Raw genomic sequence first — 17,263 nt, forward strand, 5'->3', positions numbered from 1 at the left:
TGGACTTTTTTATTTCAGTGCATTATTTTGTTTTAAGTCGGTAACTTGTTGATCGTATGTTGCCACCAAATCACTTTCATACTCTCACAGTTGATCGTAAACAGTTCATGCATTTGCCAAATTAGTTCTTTGATTTTTTTTAAACGAAACTCTGTCAACGATGACAGCCTCTGTGTCATGACAGTGTCATTTCAAAGAATGAAATTCACTGTAACTCACTTTAAATCACCTCGTTTTGCCAAATGAGTGACGCTCAACATCTAACCATGAATCTAAATAAACTATTCTCCAGGGAACCAACCAATAAAATGTGACGCTATGATGGTGGCAACCATGTAGGGACTAACACGGTGCTATTCAATGTCTTAATAATCAGTGTTAATCGTACTACCTATTCTGCTTGTAAAACTCGCATGAACAAACCACTCCGCACACGAGCATGATGGGATATAACCATGGATTCTCTTAAAACCACACGGGTCTGTGTGTATGCAGTCACTCTGAGGCTCCGTTCAGGAGAGCAATAAAACATGCTCTCGTTTCCATAGTCCACGCTTTCCATTATTTAATCAGGAATTTCTGATCACAGACGGTTTAGGATCCCACTAAGATGGAACATGTCGTTCATGCTTTACTCAGACTTGTAAGGTCTCTCTCTGCTGAAGCTTAATGCAGCATCCTGACAGGTTTCACCGCACAATATGGCCCATTTTAGACTGATGTGACAATTTGTTTTAAGTTGTTGTTGTTGTTGTGCATTTATATGTACATTTGGCATTCTATGTTAGATATGGATTACAGTATTGGGAACTATTGGGGATAGTTTATTCTCATTGTAGTATTTTTGAAGAGGAGAATGGTACAGAGAAGGATCCACCTGAATTTTCTTTTGTGTGATATTTAAATTGACCCGTTTAAATCCTGTGAAACATGAGGCCGAATCGCTCTGGTCTTATTCTGGCGAGTGTGAGGAGCGTGGAATCCTTCCGCTAAAACCTTCCTCGACGACCCCCTGCTTTGTGTTTCATGATGTTTTGCTCCGAGTGAGAAATCCAGCATGTACACCTCAGTTATTACACACAGTTACATCACTACCGCCGGCCTGGTGAGCTGATGCAGCAGGTGAAGAGTGATGTTGTAACTTTTGTTCTGTTCCTTGGCTGCAGTAGTCAGTATTCACATGATATTGTCAGTCGGGTAAACAGTGTTTTATCAGCCGGAATACCAGATTGCATTCATCCCTAAAGCTGGAGGCCGTTCCGTGCCGCATTAGCAGCTCCTGTATCCCACCACGCAAAGTTAAACTGAGACCAGTTTTATTACTAGACCTTTTAAAAATCAGGGATGAGGTGGAAAAAGATAGACTGAAGCCACAAAACGTAAATCTTTAACTTTAAATGATTTTTAGCTGTGACTCTATAGGACCCGGTGTATGTTGAAATCATTTGGTCCAGACAATGCAAATGTTTCAAATTTGAAATCATCCACTGCTTGGGAACATTGATTTTATTCGATTGCATCTTTTGCTCATTAGTGAAGAAGTGTGTGATTTCCGTAAGGTGTTAAATGTTTAATATACTGTAAATCTACTTATATATAAATATATATATATATTATATATTGCTGTAAAAGTAACTTTCAGATGGTCAGTGTTTCCACAGAGATACGTTGGAGTCAGAGCTGTTCCCCGTAGCTGGTTTGTTATTCTAGTGTTCAAGGTAACTGAATGTAGCGTTTTTTCAATTTGCAGCTGTTTCATGTTGCGTTTAGTCGAGCAAAGCACAATATTCTAACACATTTAAAATGCTGCACAAGTTACTGAACCTGTTCAGTTTCCTGACTGCGATGCTTTTCAATGATCCATGGTGGAGTAAGAGAAGAAGAATAACACTAAATTTACCCTTTGGTTTATGTGATTTCTGAGTGTCCCTTAACCTCTGTGTCTGATGAAAACCAATTTCTCCTTAATTTGTTAATAATATTAACTTAACATGTTCACAAGCGTCAATCTACCAAATCATGTCACTACAGCCAAAGTGATACAAATAGACTCATGAGAAAAGTCAATTCAAACCAATCTTGTTTTTTTAGAAAAGATGACAGAAAATTGTACTTGATTGTTTAGCAGTACACTGGGGTGATGTAATGTTTAGCCTAACTGGATGAAATAAAGTTGATGAAATCTTGTCCCTGGTGTTTTTTAAATGACGGGCACATGGCTCAACAGCACCACCTTCTGGCTCAAAGTGAATACAGCAGGGTGACGTTACAAAAGCGTTTTATTCCAAGGCACATACTGTTCAGAAGAACAATGAAAGATGGGAAGCATGGACTCACTTCATTTACCTGCACACACACAACTGAATGGACCCTTTTCACCAAGCAATGCGCAAACACTACAGATCGGCAATGTGACTCTAAGAAGCTGTGATCACAATGCATCCTGGGAAAACGGCAGACCAATCTGATGGCTCTTTTTGGACACAAAAAGTCACAGAATAGCTGCACAAAAGTGATTCAATACAGCAGAAAGTGAAGCAAAAACATCTCTGAGATCACTTTAAATCTCCTTAAGCAATTTCAAGATTTGATTTAAAATTACAACCGTACAATTGGATTTTATGTAAATTGTGTATCTCAGTAACTCATTTGGTGGAGGTGTTGGGACACACTTGTGTTTAGTCTGAACCTGCTGGGCTTCCTGGTTCTCCCGGTTCAAGGACCAACAGCATGAATAATAATCATCATACGTAAAAAGCAGAAATGAAGAATTGCTGAGTGCGATGGCAAAAAGAACACACACACATTTAAAGTACAGCCTTTTCATAACACAAACCTAATGTTTGCAGCAGGCAAGTTGAGTAACCAAAGCACCAACAACACTACATACATGTAATAATTTCTGTTCGACAATGAGTAATGTTCACATTCACTAACACACATGTTGTATAATTAACTAAAGATGCAGAGGGATGACACAACCACAGACCAGAGTCTATAGTCGGCTTCACAATTCCCAGTCGGATGTTCCTCTCTGCTTTGACCTCGTCTTGGTTCCCACTCTGTGCACATTGTGTCCAAGGTAACATCTGTACTACCGTGTTATCTTTGGAATGTGTTGGACTTTGCCGATGTGGCATTTCAATTGGCACTTGGGTCAAACTCACATTCTGTTTCACTTCACAGATGTTTTGCACAAACTCAAGTTTGCAGCAGGTAACAAGTTTTAAGATAGAGGTTTTATGTCTGGATGCTGCTCAGTATTTAAATATTTTGGGAGACTGAAATAAAAAATTGGCATTTTGATTCAACAACTTCATTGTTCCACAGGATATATGAAAAAAGATAAATAAAGTTAACATAAATACTCTGGAATAGAATAATACAAGTGTTACTATACTTTTCCGCGTTAGGAAAATTCTTTAAAGTATAACTCTGTAGTGTCGACTCTCACAAACAGCACCACTGTTATAATGTCTTTGGATAGATGTTAAAGATTGTACTTGCAGGTGACCACAGCTGCACAGCTGATCATCACTCTGCTTCCTGGATGTGGAAACCTGCTACAAGGCTTTAAAGACGCTTCATGCCTGTGTACACTCACACAGTGACCGACGTGTCAATGTGTTAATGCCTGAGGGCAGTTACCTCAACAAAAGATAGTCTGCTGCTGAAGGAGGAGAAACTACCCCAGCATGCTCTGAAGTGCATGTGATCCACTGGGTGAGCTAAAAGAAAACAAGGGGCACAATAGCAAGTCAACAGTGCTGCCCTGAGGCACCTACAGCAGATGGATGGGCCACTATTCAATAGAAACCCTGTCAGCAAGGCCCAGTGTTGAATTAATGCAGTTACTATCTGCTCCAGCTCACAAAAGTCATTGCAAGACCACGTGAGTCTTATGTATTCAGCAGAACTCCTCGCACTGCGCCTCCCCCACCAACAGAGAGTGTTTGTCGGGCTCACTGAGAGCCAAACTGTTAAGCGAGTGCCGGTCGGACCGCAGGGAGTTGATCGAGGCCCGGCTGTAGGTGACGATGCGGTCCAGCAGGCTGAGTTTGGGGGAGGGACGACGAACGTCACCCATGCCGATGTGGATGCTGACATCAGACAGGCTGCCCTGCCGCCTGCTGCTGTTTCCCAGTCGAGCCTCCAACATCTCCGCAGTGGGTTTAGTGTAACTGGAAAATAACACAGAGGAAGACAAATTTGGAAGGGGATTCGGAAAAAGGTTTTAAGCTGCTTTCAGACCCACACTGAACTCTGTATGTGAGAAAACAATGTAGTCAGTGCCTCCGGAGGTTCTCCTGCCAGCCTCCTGGTGAGAACTCTGGAGAACGTGCGAATAAGCTAATGTAAGAACACAGTAAGAGATACCTCTAGTAGACACTAATGGACAAAGTTGTCAAGAGAGCTTTTGGTGATGACGGCAGAGTCAATGTGCCGTAAACCAAGTTCATATGTGACAGGCAAACTCCGGAGAAATACCGGACCCAAGTCTACGGAAATCCTCCAGAGTTTGTGTTTTAGATGATTATTCTCAAGGCAAGAAAAAATGAATTATTAATTTATTTCCTCGTTACCATTTGAGTAGAAGAGAGGACACAACCACAGAGACAGACGACAGAGCCATCGCAGCAGAGCCCATCCATGGCTGTAACACCAGACCAATGGGAAGGAATATGCCTGTGAACAGACAAAGTTCATATTACTGCTGCAGTCAAAATGATCATAGTCAGTGTTATGATTGACTTCAAATATATCTGGTGATTGTTTGCGGTCACCTACCAGCAGCAAGAGGAATGCCAACCAGGTTGTAGATCAGAGCAAATATAAAGTTGATCCTGATCCTCCTGACAGTCTTCTTAGAGAGGTCAATGCTCCCCACCACGTCCAGGAGGTCGTTCTGTGGACAAGACCAGAAACAAGAGGTTACATGAAAACTAGTTATATCAGATAATAAGTGCTATGCACAGCACAGGTCTTAGGTTTCAGATTTACATATTTAAGAATCATTTGTATTATTCTTATGGTTTCAGTAATGACATAATACTGTGTTGATTACTGTACATTTACTGTGATACTGTAGATTCACACAGCTTCTGTGCTGCCAGACTGAAATGTGACATTTGCCATTTATGAAACAGGTGATGTTTAAATCAGAGATATTAATCAATGACAATTTTTTTTAATTAATTTAAAAAAGGAAATCTTAAAGCCCTTAACTGAGACTTAAGGTACTCTTCTTGTTTTTGTAAAAAAAGTTATTTGTTTCACTCTCTGTGTACTTGTAATGTGTGATAACTGTATTTCTGTACTATTTTTTCTATTCTTTCTTATTTGATCTCACCCTGATCAACACCACATCTGCTGCTTCTATGGCCACATCTGTTCCAGTTCCTATGGCGATGCCCACGTCAGCCATGGCCAGAGCGGGCGAGTCGTTTACACCGTCACCCACCATGGCGACTATCTTGCCCTCCTGCTGCAGCTGTTCCACCTTGGCCACCTTGTGGGAGGGAAGCACCTCAGCAAACACCTTCTTGATTCCAACCTGGAGGACAAGCACAGACCGACAACACAAGGAAACATGATGGATTAATGAATGCACTAAAATGGTAGGACTATAGGATTAGAGTGTAAAAAAATGTTGATCATTTATAAATAATCTTCAGACATTACTTTGTACTTTTATATCAACATTGGTGATAGTTTCTTCTCAGCAAAATGTATTTAACATTTTTTTTTAAAGTTTGCATAAAAGGGAAGATTATCACTTAAAAGCTGTCAGTCTGTCCGGCTTAATCTGTAAGACGGTTATAATATTAAAACATGGCAATCTCCACCACACATGAAAACTTGTATCACGTGACCATGAACCTACACTGGGCGTGTGCAGTGAGAAATGAGAAACAGCAATGATGAAAAGTAAAACAGGGGAATTGTTTTTCGATTGAAGAGTGTTCATGACATTTTGCTTTTGCAGCCACTAGTCAAGTCGAGACTGATAAGAGCAAAACAGGAAGCAAATGCGGTTAATATGGCTGCTTCAGTGTTTCCAAGCATCTCCATTTTTGCCGGTCTGTAGTAAACAACAAAGCAGTCCTGGATTTTCAAACTAAAATGGGGCCAGCAGCGTTCCCAGAATTCTCTGTTTTAAAACCGGGGGGTAGTGTGAACGTCAGGTGTAAATAGAGCAACAGTGATATCATTTAATACTAAAAGGTAGTGGCGTCTCTTCGTACCTGAGCAGCAATAGCTCGTGCCGTCTTGCTGTTGTCTCCGGTCATCAGCACAACTTCCAGCCCCATGTCGGTGAGCGTGCGTACGGCAAGTTCAGCCTCAGGTTTCACCGTGTCAGCAATGGCTATCATCGCACACAGCAGGTCTACACACAAACACAAATGTTTAACAATAAACTATATTGTCAACACTTATTTTAAAGGATAATATAAATCTAACCAGTAAGAAATGAAAAAAAGAAAAGAAATAAAGAACATATATGAGCCTTGCACTTAAACTGCACTACTTTACCATCTACAGCTACTAGAACAGCAGTGCGTCCTCTGCGCTCATGCTCCACCATGGCCTCATCTATATCAGGGCTGATCTGCAAGCAGTTCCTCCTCATCCACTCTCTGTTGCCAATCAGCACAACATAAGTGGCTGTCTGGACGCAGCCTGAACAAACAAGTTAGACAACAGCAAGGAAACATTAAGGTGAATGAGCAAAGGTTCCTTTATTGCATTAAATCATGATAGAAAGAATAAGACCATAAGATTTAAGTACTTCTGCTGAATACACGACCATAACAAAAGGATTCCATTTCCCAACTTACTCAGAGGCTGTGGGTCCATGATGAGTGGATGGGAGCTGGTGGTGGTCCGGGTGTCACTGATTTGAATGAGGACGTTGTTCCGCTGGTTGTTGTCTTCACTGTCGCTGTCCGCCTGTTTCAGCAGGGTCTCCGTGTTGCTGACCTGACAGCTGATGCCACAGCCCGGCACCGCCTGGAAGTTTGTGCATGTGCCAAGAGACTCCGTGCCAAGCTCCTGCACACAGAAATGGATGTTTTATATAACATGTTACAAATCTAGAATATGTAGAGAATCGTGGAGTGTGGGGGTTAAATTCAAGGTAGAGACCAACCTGTTTGCAGTACTTGGTGATAGCTGAACCCAGAGGGTGTTCACTGTTGTTCTCACTAGTACCCACGATGGCCAGCAGGCGGGAACGAGGCATCTTGTTCCCCTCCACAACTATCTTGACTTGGATAACCTTTGGAGCACCATATGTGATGGTCCCAGTCTTATCAAACACCACTATCTGTACCTGTACGCAAAAGTGGGTACGAGAGAAGTGAGCCTGAAATACTTTAATGCTTTAGGATTGTTATTCACAGCTACAGTACATCTGTACTAATTTGTTCCGTAAGCTTGTGAATCAGAGCCATTATGTGTTTAAAATGACAGATGGTCTGTTACATGACTGGCTGACTATACACAGTATCAGGGGTGTCAGGGTGTCATCATTAACACACCTTATGTGCCATCTCAAGGGGCTCTCCTCCCTTTATCAGAATGCCATTTTGGGCTCCAACTCCGGTGCCCACCATGACAGCTGTCGGGGTTGCCAAGCCAAGGGAACAGGGACAGGCGATGCATAACACTGTTATGGAGGCCTGGAAGGCAAAGCGAATCACTGCCTCGGACCTGGAAATGCTCTTGTCATAACCCTGGAGGGAGGAAATGGGGCAACATCATCAGATACATTCAAAACACAGCCATATGCAGTCATGTTTTTGCTTTTTTATCACTACAAAAGGAATAGAGAAGAAGAAATGTCATTTCCTGATGCTCAGTCAGACTGAAAAGATCACTCACAGGAAAGTACTTCTCCACAAGCGCGAAATCTAAAAACCCAATGATGATCCATGCGACCAGCGTCAGCACGGATACGACAACAATGAAGGGTACGAAGTAGCCACTGATCTTATCTGCATACTGCTGGATTGGAGCCTGGGAAATACAATTTGAGAAATTACACACCTTCCCAATCAATGTTACCCGACACGCGGGGAGATATGGTGCAGAAAACGCATACTTCACCTTCGAAGTCTGAGCCTCCTCCACCAGTTTGACAATCTGAGACAGCGTTGTGTCCATGCCGACATGTGTAGCACTGACGAGCAGAGAGCCGTTCTGGTTAATGGAGCCTGCAATCACAATGCTCCCTGGCTTCTTCGTCACTGGCATGGCTTCACCTGGAGACACGGAGAAACAGCTGCTTAGAAACACATCAGTACAAGGCAGCAGCAGGAAACAGGAGCTGGTCACCCAGAGTAAATACTGGAGCTTCATGTCCAACTTGTTTGATGGTGGTAGCAATTTAAAAGTTGATACATTTAGCCAATTGTAGATATGGTCTGTGAGGATATTGCATAACCAGGTTTCACCACTGAAGAATATTATGAGGAAATTATTGAACTATCTATTTTGAATTGTACTATGCAAGATGCTGGTGTTAAATTTTCAGATTCTCGTCTCAATCCTGTTTTAGTAGCTTCTTTCAAATGGTAAAAGAACTAAGAGACACACATCTCAGGAAGGAAATGTGTGAAGAAACGTCTTGCTTACACTGGTTGACTTCTGAATGGCTAGATTTGAGCATATTATTTACACCACACACAAATCGTGCCGATAAAAGATACTTGATCTCTCAGTCAATTGGACGAACCTGTGATTAGAGACTCGTCAGCCATTGAGTGTCCTTCAATGACCCTGCCATCCACTGGAAACTTCCCCCCGGGGACGACTTTCACCACGTCACCCCTCTGCACCAGCTCAACATCCACCTGCTCCTCACTGAACAACAGAACAGAGATTAAGTCTGTGTCTCAGATGGAATTGGCCAAAATATGTCTTCTATTCTTGCTGTGGAAAATCACTCGCAGCTTGTTTATGCAGAATAAGCAGCGTTGATTATGACCCTTGTAATGATATTTAAACAGCAAACATTTGCATTTGTTGGTATCTAAAACCAACTTAACAAGATATGAAAGGTTGTAATAAAGGTGAGTGTAGAGAACAGGTACCTGAGAATGGACAAGTCACTGTTGAGAGTGACCACTGTGGCCTCAGTAGCTTGTAGAGACATGAGCTTGGACAAAGCCTCAGACGTCTTGCTCTGGATGAAAGAAGTGACACACAAAACAATTTCTGACTATTAATTTAAAGACGATGATAATTCCAACATTTTTAAAAGGACATTTGGATGCCATAAATAATAACAATAATGTTAATTATAATGAGCTAAACCTTAGCTATCTGTTCTAGCCAGCGTCCCAGCGAGATGAAGACGAAGAGCATCGGTGGCGTGTCGAAGAAGGTGATGGGGTTGACTTTGGCCTTCTCCACCATGGCCACTATTAGGATGACGAGCGAGTAGGTGAACGCTATGGAGGTAGCCAGAACTATCAGCACATCCATGTTGGCAGATCGGTGTTTGACTGCTTTGTAAGCTTGAATGTAGAAATAGCGACCTCCGATAAACTGTGGAGAGGAAAAACAGAGGCTTTATTAGAAGTATTTCATTCAGACTTGCTCACCTCTCCTGAAGACTCTTTAATCTGTTTTCGCGTCATGTTCACAAGGCTGCATTACAAAATAAAGCATTATTTTACAACTCAACCAAATATTCTGCCTCATATCCCAAGCTTGGTAAAACAATTTCTCTTCATGAAGCACAAATAAAGTTTTTCATAATTATCAAGCCAGAATAAATAAAATGAAGATTTCAACTACCACAGCGATGGCCATTCAAAATGTCCCAGTATGTCTTAGAAATCAAAAACCTATATTGAAGAGGTCACCTGAACCCATTAAACTTAGGCATCAAACTTAATGCCTTCTTAGAATCAATACAAATGAACAAACGTTTGAATTTTCCTTAATTCTTTTAATTGTTAAGAATTAAAGGATTTTATAAATCCAGTTAACGAATCTAAATGCACACCTATAAAGTCTGTGATTAGAAAATGAGGAAAACAATTATAGAGGAGCTGAAAAACAACCAAACACTGTCAAAACAAGACTGAAATACTTCATATAAAAAAATAGACAACCTAAGGACTTCACTGTCGATCATTCGCTTTCATTAGCTTTCTTCAGTTTGAATTTATCAATTTTTTTTTTTTATCTCTCAGGAAAACAAATTGCATTTGGAAAAAAATGATGATTCTCCACATTAGTATTCAGTTGGCTCTTTTAAACTACTGATAACTTATACAAAAATCATCAAATACATTGTTGCTGTCAGAAAACAACTCAGGGCTTAGTTCAAACTTAAAAAGTGTTTTAAGTTTAAGAATTCCTTAGATGTACCTGCACAGGGACACAGAAGAGGAAGGAGAGGAGGTTCATGATGGAGAGGCCTGGGAGCAGCTGTCTCTCCAGGAACATGGTGGCGTGGTAATGGTTGCGGTCCTCCACCGTGGCATTGTGCTGATGTGAAACACTCATCTGGTGGTCCATGATCATCATGTACATCATCATGCCCATCACAGGCACACAGAAAAACAAGCTCACCAGGAAAGATTTCCTCCATCTGAAAGAGTGAAAATATTTCTGTGTTTGAGATTAAATATGGTTTGTATTTTAGTTTTAAATCCTAATTTCTGTCAGAAAAATTTAAATTTTCATAAAGTTCTAAACACTCTATAAGGAATTAGGGCACAAATATACTGTAAAATAGTGCTTATATAATCAATTCTGAAGGAACCTTATACAGTGTCGATGTCACTGCATCAGTTACTTACTGTCGTATCTCTTTGCTGTGGTCCAGGTGACTGGCAGTACGATCCCTCTTTACCAAAGACGCCTCAAACCCGAGATTCTACCAATAAAATTCAACACAATGGTCAAACAAACCCTTTTATGGTTTAGCATTTCTAAATCAAATGAAGATATATGAAGTTTCCCAGGTGAGGGAGGAGTAATACCTCTATCTGCTTGATGATGTCTCGTGGCCCTACAATTTCTGAGTCGTACTTAACGTGTGCTTTGTTGGTTGCCAAGGCAACCGAGGCATATATAATCCCCTTTTCTTTCATAAGGCTGGATTCAATTTTGTGAACACAAGAGGCACACGTCATTCCTCTGACCTGAAAGAAGGTGAAGAGAAGCACAAGCAGAGAAAGGGACAAAAATATATTACAGGAAATGTTTAATTACATCCACTGAGGAGAACGTTGCATGTATTCAACAGTCTTCTCAAATATGATGGAAATATTACTGTTCTATTTCAAGTTAAATGTTACTGTGTTCAATGCACCTTTTTAATACAACATTCACTTTGTTTAAATAGTACTTTACGTTAACTCACCACTAGTTCTAGGTTTCCGTCTGAGCCTTCATAGTTCTCCATCACAGAGGCAGTGAAGCCCAGCTCTTTCACACACTCGGCTATCTTCACAGGATCGATGACCTCAGGGTTGTAACGCACTTCTGCTTTACTGGCCATGAGTGCCACCAGAACAGAGTAGATACCTGTTCAACATGAAAGATTTGCTCTTTAGCGCTTAATCAAAGCAATGAGATGGATAAACAGTATTGGAATAAGTCAGCATTTTACGCCTTTACAGACCAGGTTCATTCTTAAGGTTTCTTTCGATGTTTGCCACACAGGAAGCACAGGTCATCCCTCCAATCTGAATGAAGCATTTTGACTGCTCGTCTCTGTTGCGTTCTTTTTTGTGTAAGTCACTGTCCATCTCAATATCTTTCACATGTGCTAGACTTGAAGACTTTGAGACACGGGGCTCTGGTGAAGGCAGCAGCGAATTGGTGGCTGTGGAGAACAAATTATAGTTGATAAAGGGAAGCCAATTTTGCAGTCAGCAATGGAGTCTCATTTCAAGTACCCTCATTGGCTGATTCAAATTAACAGAAGCTGCTGTAGGAGGAGATGCTTGGGGGGCATCAAAGTAAAGCTCTATCTACAACCAATACTATATTTAAAACACACAAATAAAATGCTTTATCAACTTGTAAAAAAAAATTCTAACTCAACAATCACACCATCTCTCCTCTCACCAGGTAGGAAGGCGTCAAAGCCCATGTCCTCTACAGCCTCCTTGAGCTCCTTTGGTGTGGTCAAAAGGGGATCATACTCAAAGATCCCCTGGTGATCAGCCAGAGAGACCTGTGCTGACACCACGCCTTTCCTTTGAGAGATCATGCCTTCAATGGACTGGACACAAGAGTTGCAAGTCATGCCCTCAATGTGAATATTAACTACAGACGCCAGAGGCTGGGTAAAACAAGGCTTTGCAGCAGAAGCTTTGGCCTGGATTGCTCCTGCATTCCGAGGCGATGATAAGGCAGGTGTGGGCGATATGGATACAGGACTGAGTGGGTCAGTTGAGTCCCAGGGTTGGGTTTTGAAGTGTCCTGGAGGCAGCGCCTCAATTGCCTGCTGCAGCTGAGGCACTGTGACCTTTAGAGGATCATGGCAGATGGAAGCCTTCTCCTTCTCCAGAGAGACCTCCACAGAGGAGACACCAGGCAGCATGGAGATATTGTCCTGGATATTGACCACACAGGAATGGCAGTGCATGCCCTTTACTCTGAGCATGACAAGTGTTATGTCTATGAAGACTTCTGTCTCCGCTGAAGTCTCTGATGGTGAAGACACAGGTGGTTTTTGAGAATCAACCAAACGTTCGATTTCACTGGGGGACAGCTGCAGAGGGCGGGGCTTCGACTTGACAAAAGCCTTGAAGCCGGCCACAGCAATCTGGTCGATGATGGTTTGGACGGTGATGAGGTAAGTCAGGTAGACGACTGTCGCTTCCTGAGAGTCTAATACAACTGTGGAAAATAAAGACATGAGAAAAATGTTATACAAACACAGCACAAAGAATAGATTTATTTTTTTCAAAAGAGCAGGAAGTGACTAGACATGAAAAGATGTTGCTGATGTTTACATTCAATGCAGCACAAATTATAACTTTAAAAGGTTGAGATTAGTTTTCAATTTGAAACGAAAATGGCACTTAGTAGAGTGCATAACTCTGCCAAGGGCCACAGTCCCCCTTATTAATCCACATTTTAACTCACTGATACAGATTTGTATTTGGATCTGCACCAAATTGCACAAACTCATAGATATCATTCCCCTTAATATGTCAAATTTCTCCATCAAGATTCATAAAAAGTTCATTGTGGATTTGATAAAATATCGAAATACGCTCTATCTCACAATAAGAAAGTGTAGGAAAAAAAAAAATCCTCTCTGATCTAGATCCGCTCAAAAATCTAAGGGGTTCCTCACTGCCTCCTAATCCACCCCTCCACAATATTTCATGGAAATTGGACAAGTAGTTTTTGCATAATCCTGCTAACTAACAAAGTATACTGCACACAGTTTGCAGACTATGCAGCCAATTTATACACAATGACAATTCTTTGAAAACTTGAACCTATCTGTCTACATGTCCCTCCTTAAAAGAAATTTCAAGAGTCATGGTTAAAACCCACTGAGCGATCTGCTAGCAATGGACATAAAGAGACACGATAATAGTACACCTGTAACCTGAAAGACGAGCTTTCCACATAGTGCAGGTAATGTGTTACAAAATCACTGCTAGCTCGACAGTGAGGTAACATAACCTCAAGCTTGTTAACGGGTCAAGTACGTCACCTTTGATCTTGTTAATCCCTTTCAGTTTTCCGATCTTCCCTTCAATAGTGCTGGTGCAGGAGTGGCACGTCATTCCTTCAATCCGTAACTTCAGGAGTGCCACATCTCCTGACCTACTTTCAGATGGGGACACATTCTGGCCTTTTTGCACAGGACTGCTGGGTGTGGGGATCTCCGTAGCTGATAGGCTGGCCACCAACTCATTCAGCTGCAGGGGTGAAGTCAAGGAGGGAACATAGGTGACAGTGAGACCCATGGGAACCTGGCTCTCTCTGACATCCAGGACTCCCTCGATCTGGGATAGCTTCTCTAAAGCCTCATCTTGAGCTGCAGGGGCCAGGCCTGAGGTGGAGACATGCTGGGTCTCTGTGGAGATGGGTGTGGCTGTGACGGACTCCGATAGACTTGATTCAAAGCCCATGTCCTCGATAGCCTCTGTCAGAGACTCTGGACTCTGTTGGTTGGGGTCAAATGTGACAGTTGCATTTCTTTGCTCTAATGACACCTGCAAAATAAAAGTCACATTAGGGGTTTCCCAAGACCACTGGGTGAAAAAAATCAGACTCAAGCTAAATCCATTCAGCAATCAACAACTATATTTAGTTGTATTTTTGAGAGGCTAATAATGATATCAAACATCAAGATACTGGGGGGGGGGGACTTCCCTTCAACATATTACTAAAACCATTTGTAGAATTACTAACCCTAACCCTATCTAAACAGTAACTAGCTAGTTAGCAAGCCAGTCATACATTAAGTGTTTGATGCAGGTTGGTGGCCTTTGCCAAAGGGCTAAATTCATGATGTTAATACTCAGAGTAATAAACATTCAGACTAATATTTTTATTCAGAATGTTCTGTGGAGTCAGCAATGTTATTGATTGCACAGCGTACAGTACAGAGAACATGCTTGCCTTATGTGACTGTACACACCCTTGAAATTACTTTTATATTGTGAACATGCATGGAGGTTAACTTTATAAAGAGAGTAAAATGGGTCCATGGCCTTGTTAAGCTTAGAGCATGTTCTGTCAACAGAACGACCCTTAGCTCTCCTTCTTTTCCTTCTAGAAAGCAAACATGTGACACACTGCAGGGATCACCAGACTGAGCTTTGAGTTACAAATCATAGAGTGGGGCTAATAAGTGATTGGGCCTTCCTCTTGACTTAACCATCTTTCTGAGAATGGGAGATGAAGGAAAGCTGGTGATCAGACAATAAGTGTTCTACAAAGAAAAATCGATTCACTCCTCCCAGATCTCTTGTCTTTATAGATTACCAGAAAACAAACCAGACATTGAATGCTGTTAAGGCACAAATTACATTTCCTGTGGGAGCAGACGACTGCATTTCGACCTGCTGTCACAGTCCCTGAAAGGGCAGAGCTAAATCTGGAGCAAATTATTATGTTATATTCTCATTTAACCACAGCCAGAGGGGTAAACACACAGAAAACAAAACAACAGGCCTCAACTATTGTAATTTAGCTCTTATGTCTGTCTAATGGCTCAAGATATTGATTGTAAATCAGACCAGCTGGTCCTGAGGGAAAAGGACTGTGGTATTAATCAAACTGTATTACCCTGAAGTGGGCAGGAGCTTTATTTAATGTAATGATCTGTATATATCTGCCCTGTCCACAGGGTTAAATACAGACCTCATCATTACAACAATATGATTTCGGTTCCTGTTTTTAACTGGAAGTGGCATTCAAGAAATTCTGCGTCAGGAGATTTTAAGAGCCGCAACTCAATGTGGAAAAACAGTAAAATGCTACTAGATACAAGACATCTTCCTTTATCTTTGCAAACAATGCATTTACCTTTATATGCATCACTCCTGGGAGAGACCCAATCCGCTGCTCTATGGACTGGACACAGGAGCCACATGTCATACCCTCCACCCCGAGGGTAACTGAACACAGACTGACTGTCTGAGTCATGGTTGTTTTGTCTAAAAGGACGAAAGGAAGCAAAGTTTATTGTTGTTTATTGTCGTTCTTGAAAGCATCACAGGGTGAATAAAGTAAACTCTACTCTTTCCATACAAACAAACGTATCGTGTTAGGATACTGGAAAAAAACACAGGTATGTACATTTTTGTAAGTGTTTTACTAGACGAATAAAAGCCATCTTGTTCAAATCAAAGTCTTACTACTTATTCTAAAAAAAACAAGATTTCTCTATATTTTAAAAGCCTGATTTGATTCGTTTGCCATTTCTAAGAAATATATGCAACACACTGGGAAAGAAACAAATTATAATCCTGTTTAGAACGAATCTTTGAAGCCATGCCGATGCTGCTATAGCACTATGCCTGCCTCAGGCCCAAACAAAACAAAGCTTCTTTGTACCTGAAGAATAAGAAAATGTAAAATGACTGTGGTGGGTCATTAACTTCATGTTTCTTTCCCTAAATATAACTAACTGGTTATTAAACCTGTAACGTTTAAATGTTCAGATCAATCTGTTGGTGTTTGACATGATTTATCTTACATCAAAAGTAAAACTTCCTGCATTTCAGTGACGGGCTGACAGATAAGAGACATATTCAGGGACATTTAACCGCAGATATCATGACTTCCTTTAAGGAATCGTGACAGGGAGCAGGAACAAGTTTCACTTTAGCCACTGGTTCTCCATTACCAGACAAATTAAATATCAGTCTCAGAGACAAACTCAGTGTCACCACTGAAAACAGACCCAAGACCCGCTAAACCTGCTCTTTAAACCTGAGGCAGTCAAATACAATAGGAAGTTCTCAGACGTTTAGAGACTTGTGTTGCTCTATTTCTTGAATTTCATTTAGCCATGGTTAGGGTAGCTAACAGGGAGCTAGCTTGACCCAGCTAAATAGTATGTGTTAAACTTCAAGTCAAGTTGCCTGCCTGTTGCTAAACTCACCAAACTGAGAACCTAGAACCTTTCATCAGGAGCTAGCTGTGGTGTCCACAAGAAACTCACATCGCTAGTAAAATGTGGCGCCTGTTACAACACTAAAGTCAGGGTGAAAGAAAAGTGGCAGCTCTTACCTTACTCCGGAGGAAGTTAGCTCCAGGCTCTGGACATCGGCTGTCAGGCGGTGGGGCTCAAATGAAGCTAGCTAACTAGCTAGCATCTCATCACTGCGTTACAAACAGCTACGTGGACGCGGGCCGTCATCGTGCTGCATGAGGGGAACAACGGCGCCGGCTGTAAGAAGACTTCTCCTCCGCCGTTTCCTCGAGATTCAGCTCCGAGGGCTGTTTTTGTTTCTGCTTCTCACGCCGACGCCGACGTGACCTACGGCAGCAGCTCAGAGAGGCGGAGCCGCGCTGGGAGACACAGGCCCGACGTGCTGCCCTGCGTCTGGTCTGTCAGGCTGTGGATCCGTTACATGGAGCCTGAACACACAGGAGCAGCTAATTTACACTCTGTACATTTCCAATGCTTGTACAAATCTGAGGGACGGACTTCAACGTGCTACTGTCATGTCGATCATGTGCAAAAAGGTCCATAGGTACATCTTAAATGATGGAGATGAAAAGCAACACCAGATTAATTGTCAGATTTTAATGTAAA

At 41.7% G+C, this 17,263-nt stretch overlaps 1 protein-coding gene across 1 annotated transcript; it reads right to left on the reverse strand.

Moving 5' to 3' along the window:
- Window positions 1–2,261: 2,261 nt before the first annotated feature.
- atp7a (ATPase copper transporting alpha) lies at window positions 2,262–16,978 on the reverse strand. Its single transcript, XM_062394459.1, has 23 exons — window positions 16,735–16,978; window positions 15,526–15,656; window positions 13,703–14,207; window positions 12,094–12,870; window positions 11,645–11,848; window positions 11,384–11,547; window positions 11,001–11,162; window positions 10,818–10,894; window positions 10,384–10,606; window positions 9,319–9,552; window positions 9,096–9,187; window positions 8,738–8,865; window positions 8,110–8,264; window positions 7,885–8,019; window positions 7,542–7,736; window positions 7,151–7,333; window positions 6,840–7,053; window positions 6,535–6,681; window positions 6,246–6,388; window positions 5,351–5,554; window positions 4,789–4,906; window positions 4,584–4,686; window positions 2,262–4,181 (listed from the first exon to the last, which is right to left on the reverse strand). Exons 2-23 carry the CDS (start codon window positions 15,643–15,645, stop codon window positions 3,908–3,910), a joined length of 4,557 nt encoding a protein of 1,518 aa, XP_062250443.1. The 5' UTR covers window positions 15,646–15,656; window positions 16,735–16,978; the 3' UTR covers window positions 2,262–3,907.
- Between the last annotated feature and the right edge of the window lie 285 nt (window positions 16,979–17,263).

The sequence above is a fragment of the Platichthys flesus genome, chromosome 8, assembly GCF_949316205.1.
Source record: "Platichthys flesus chromosome 8, fPlaFle2.1, whole genome shotgun sequence".
Classification (NCBI taxonomy): Eukaryota; Metazoa; Chordata; class Actinopteri; order Pleuronectiformes; family Pleuronectidae; genus Platichthys; species Platichthys flesus.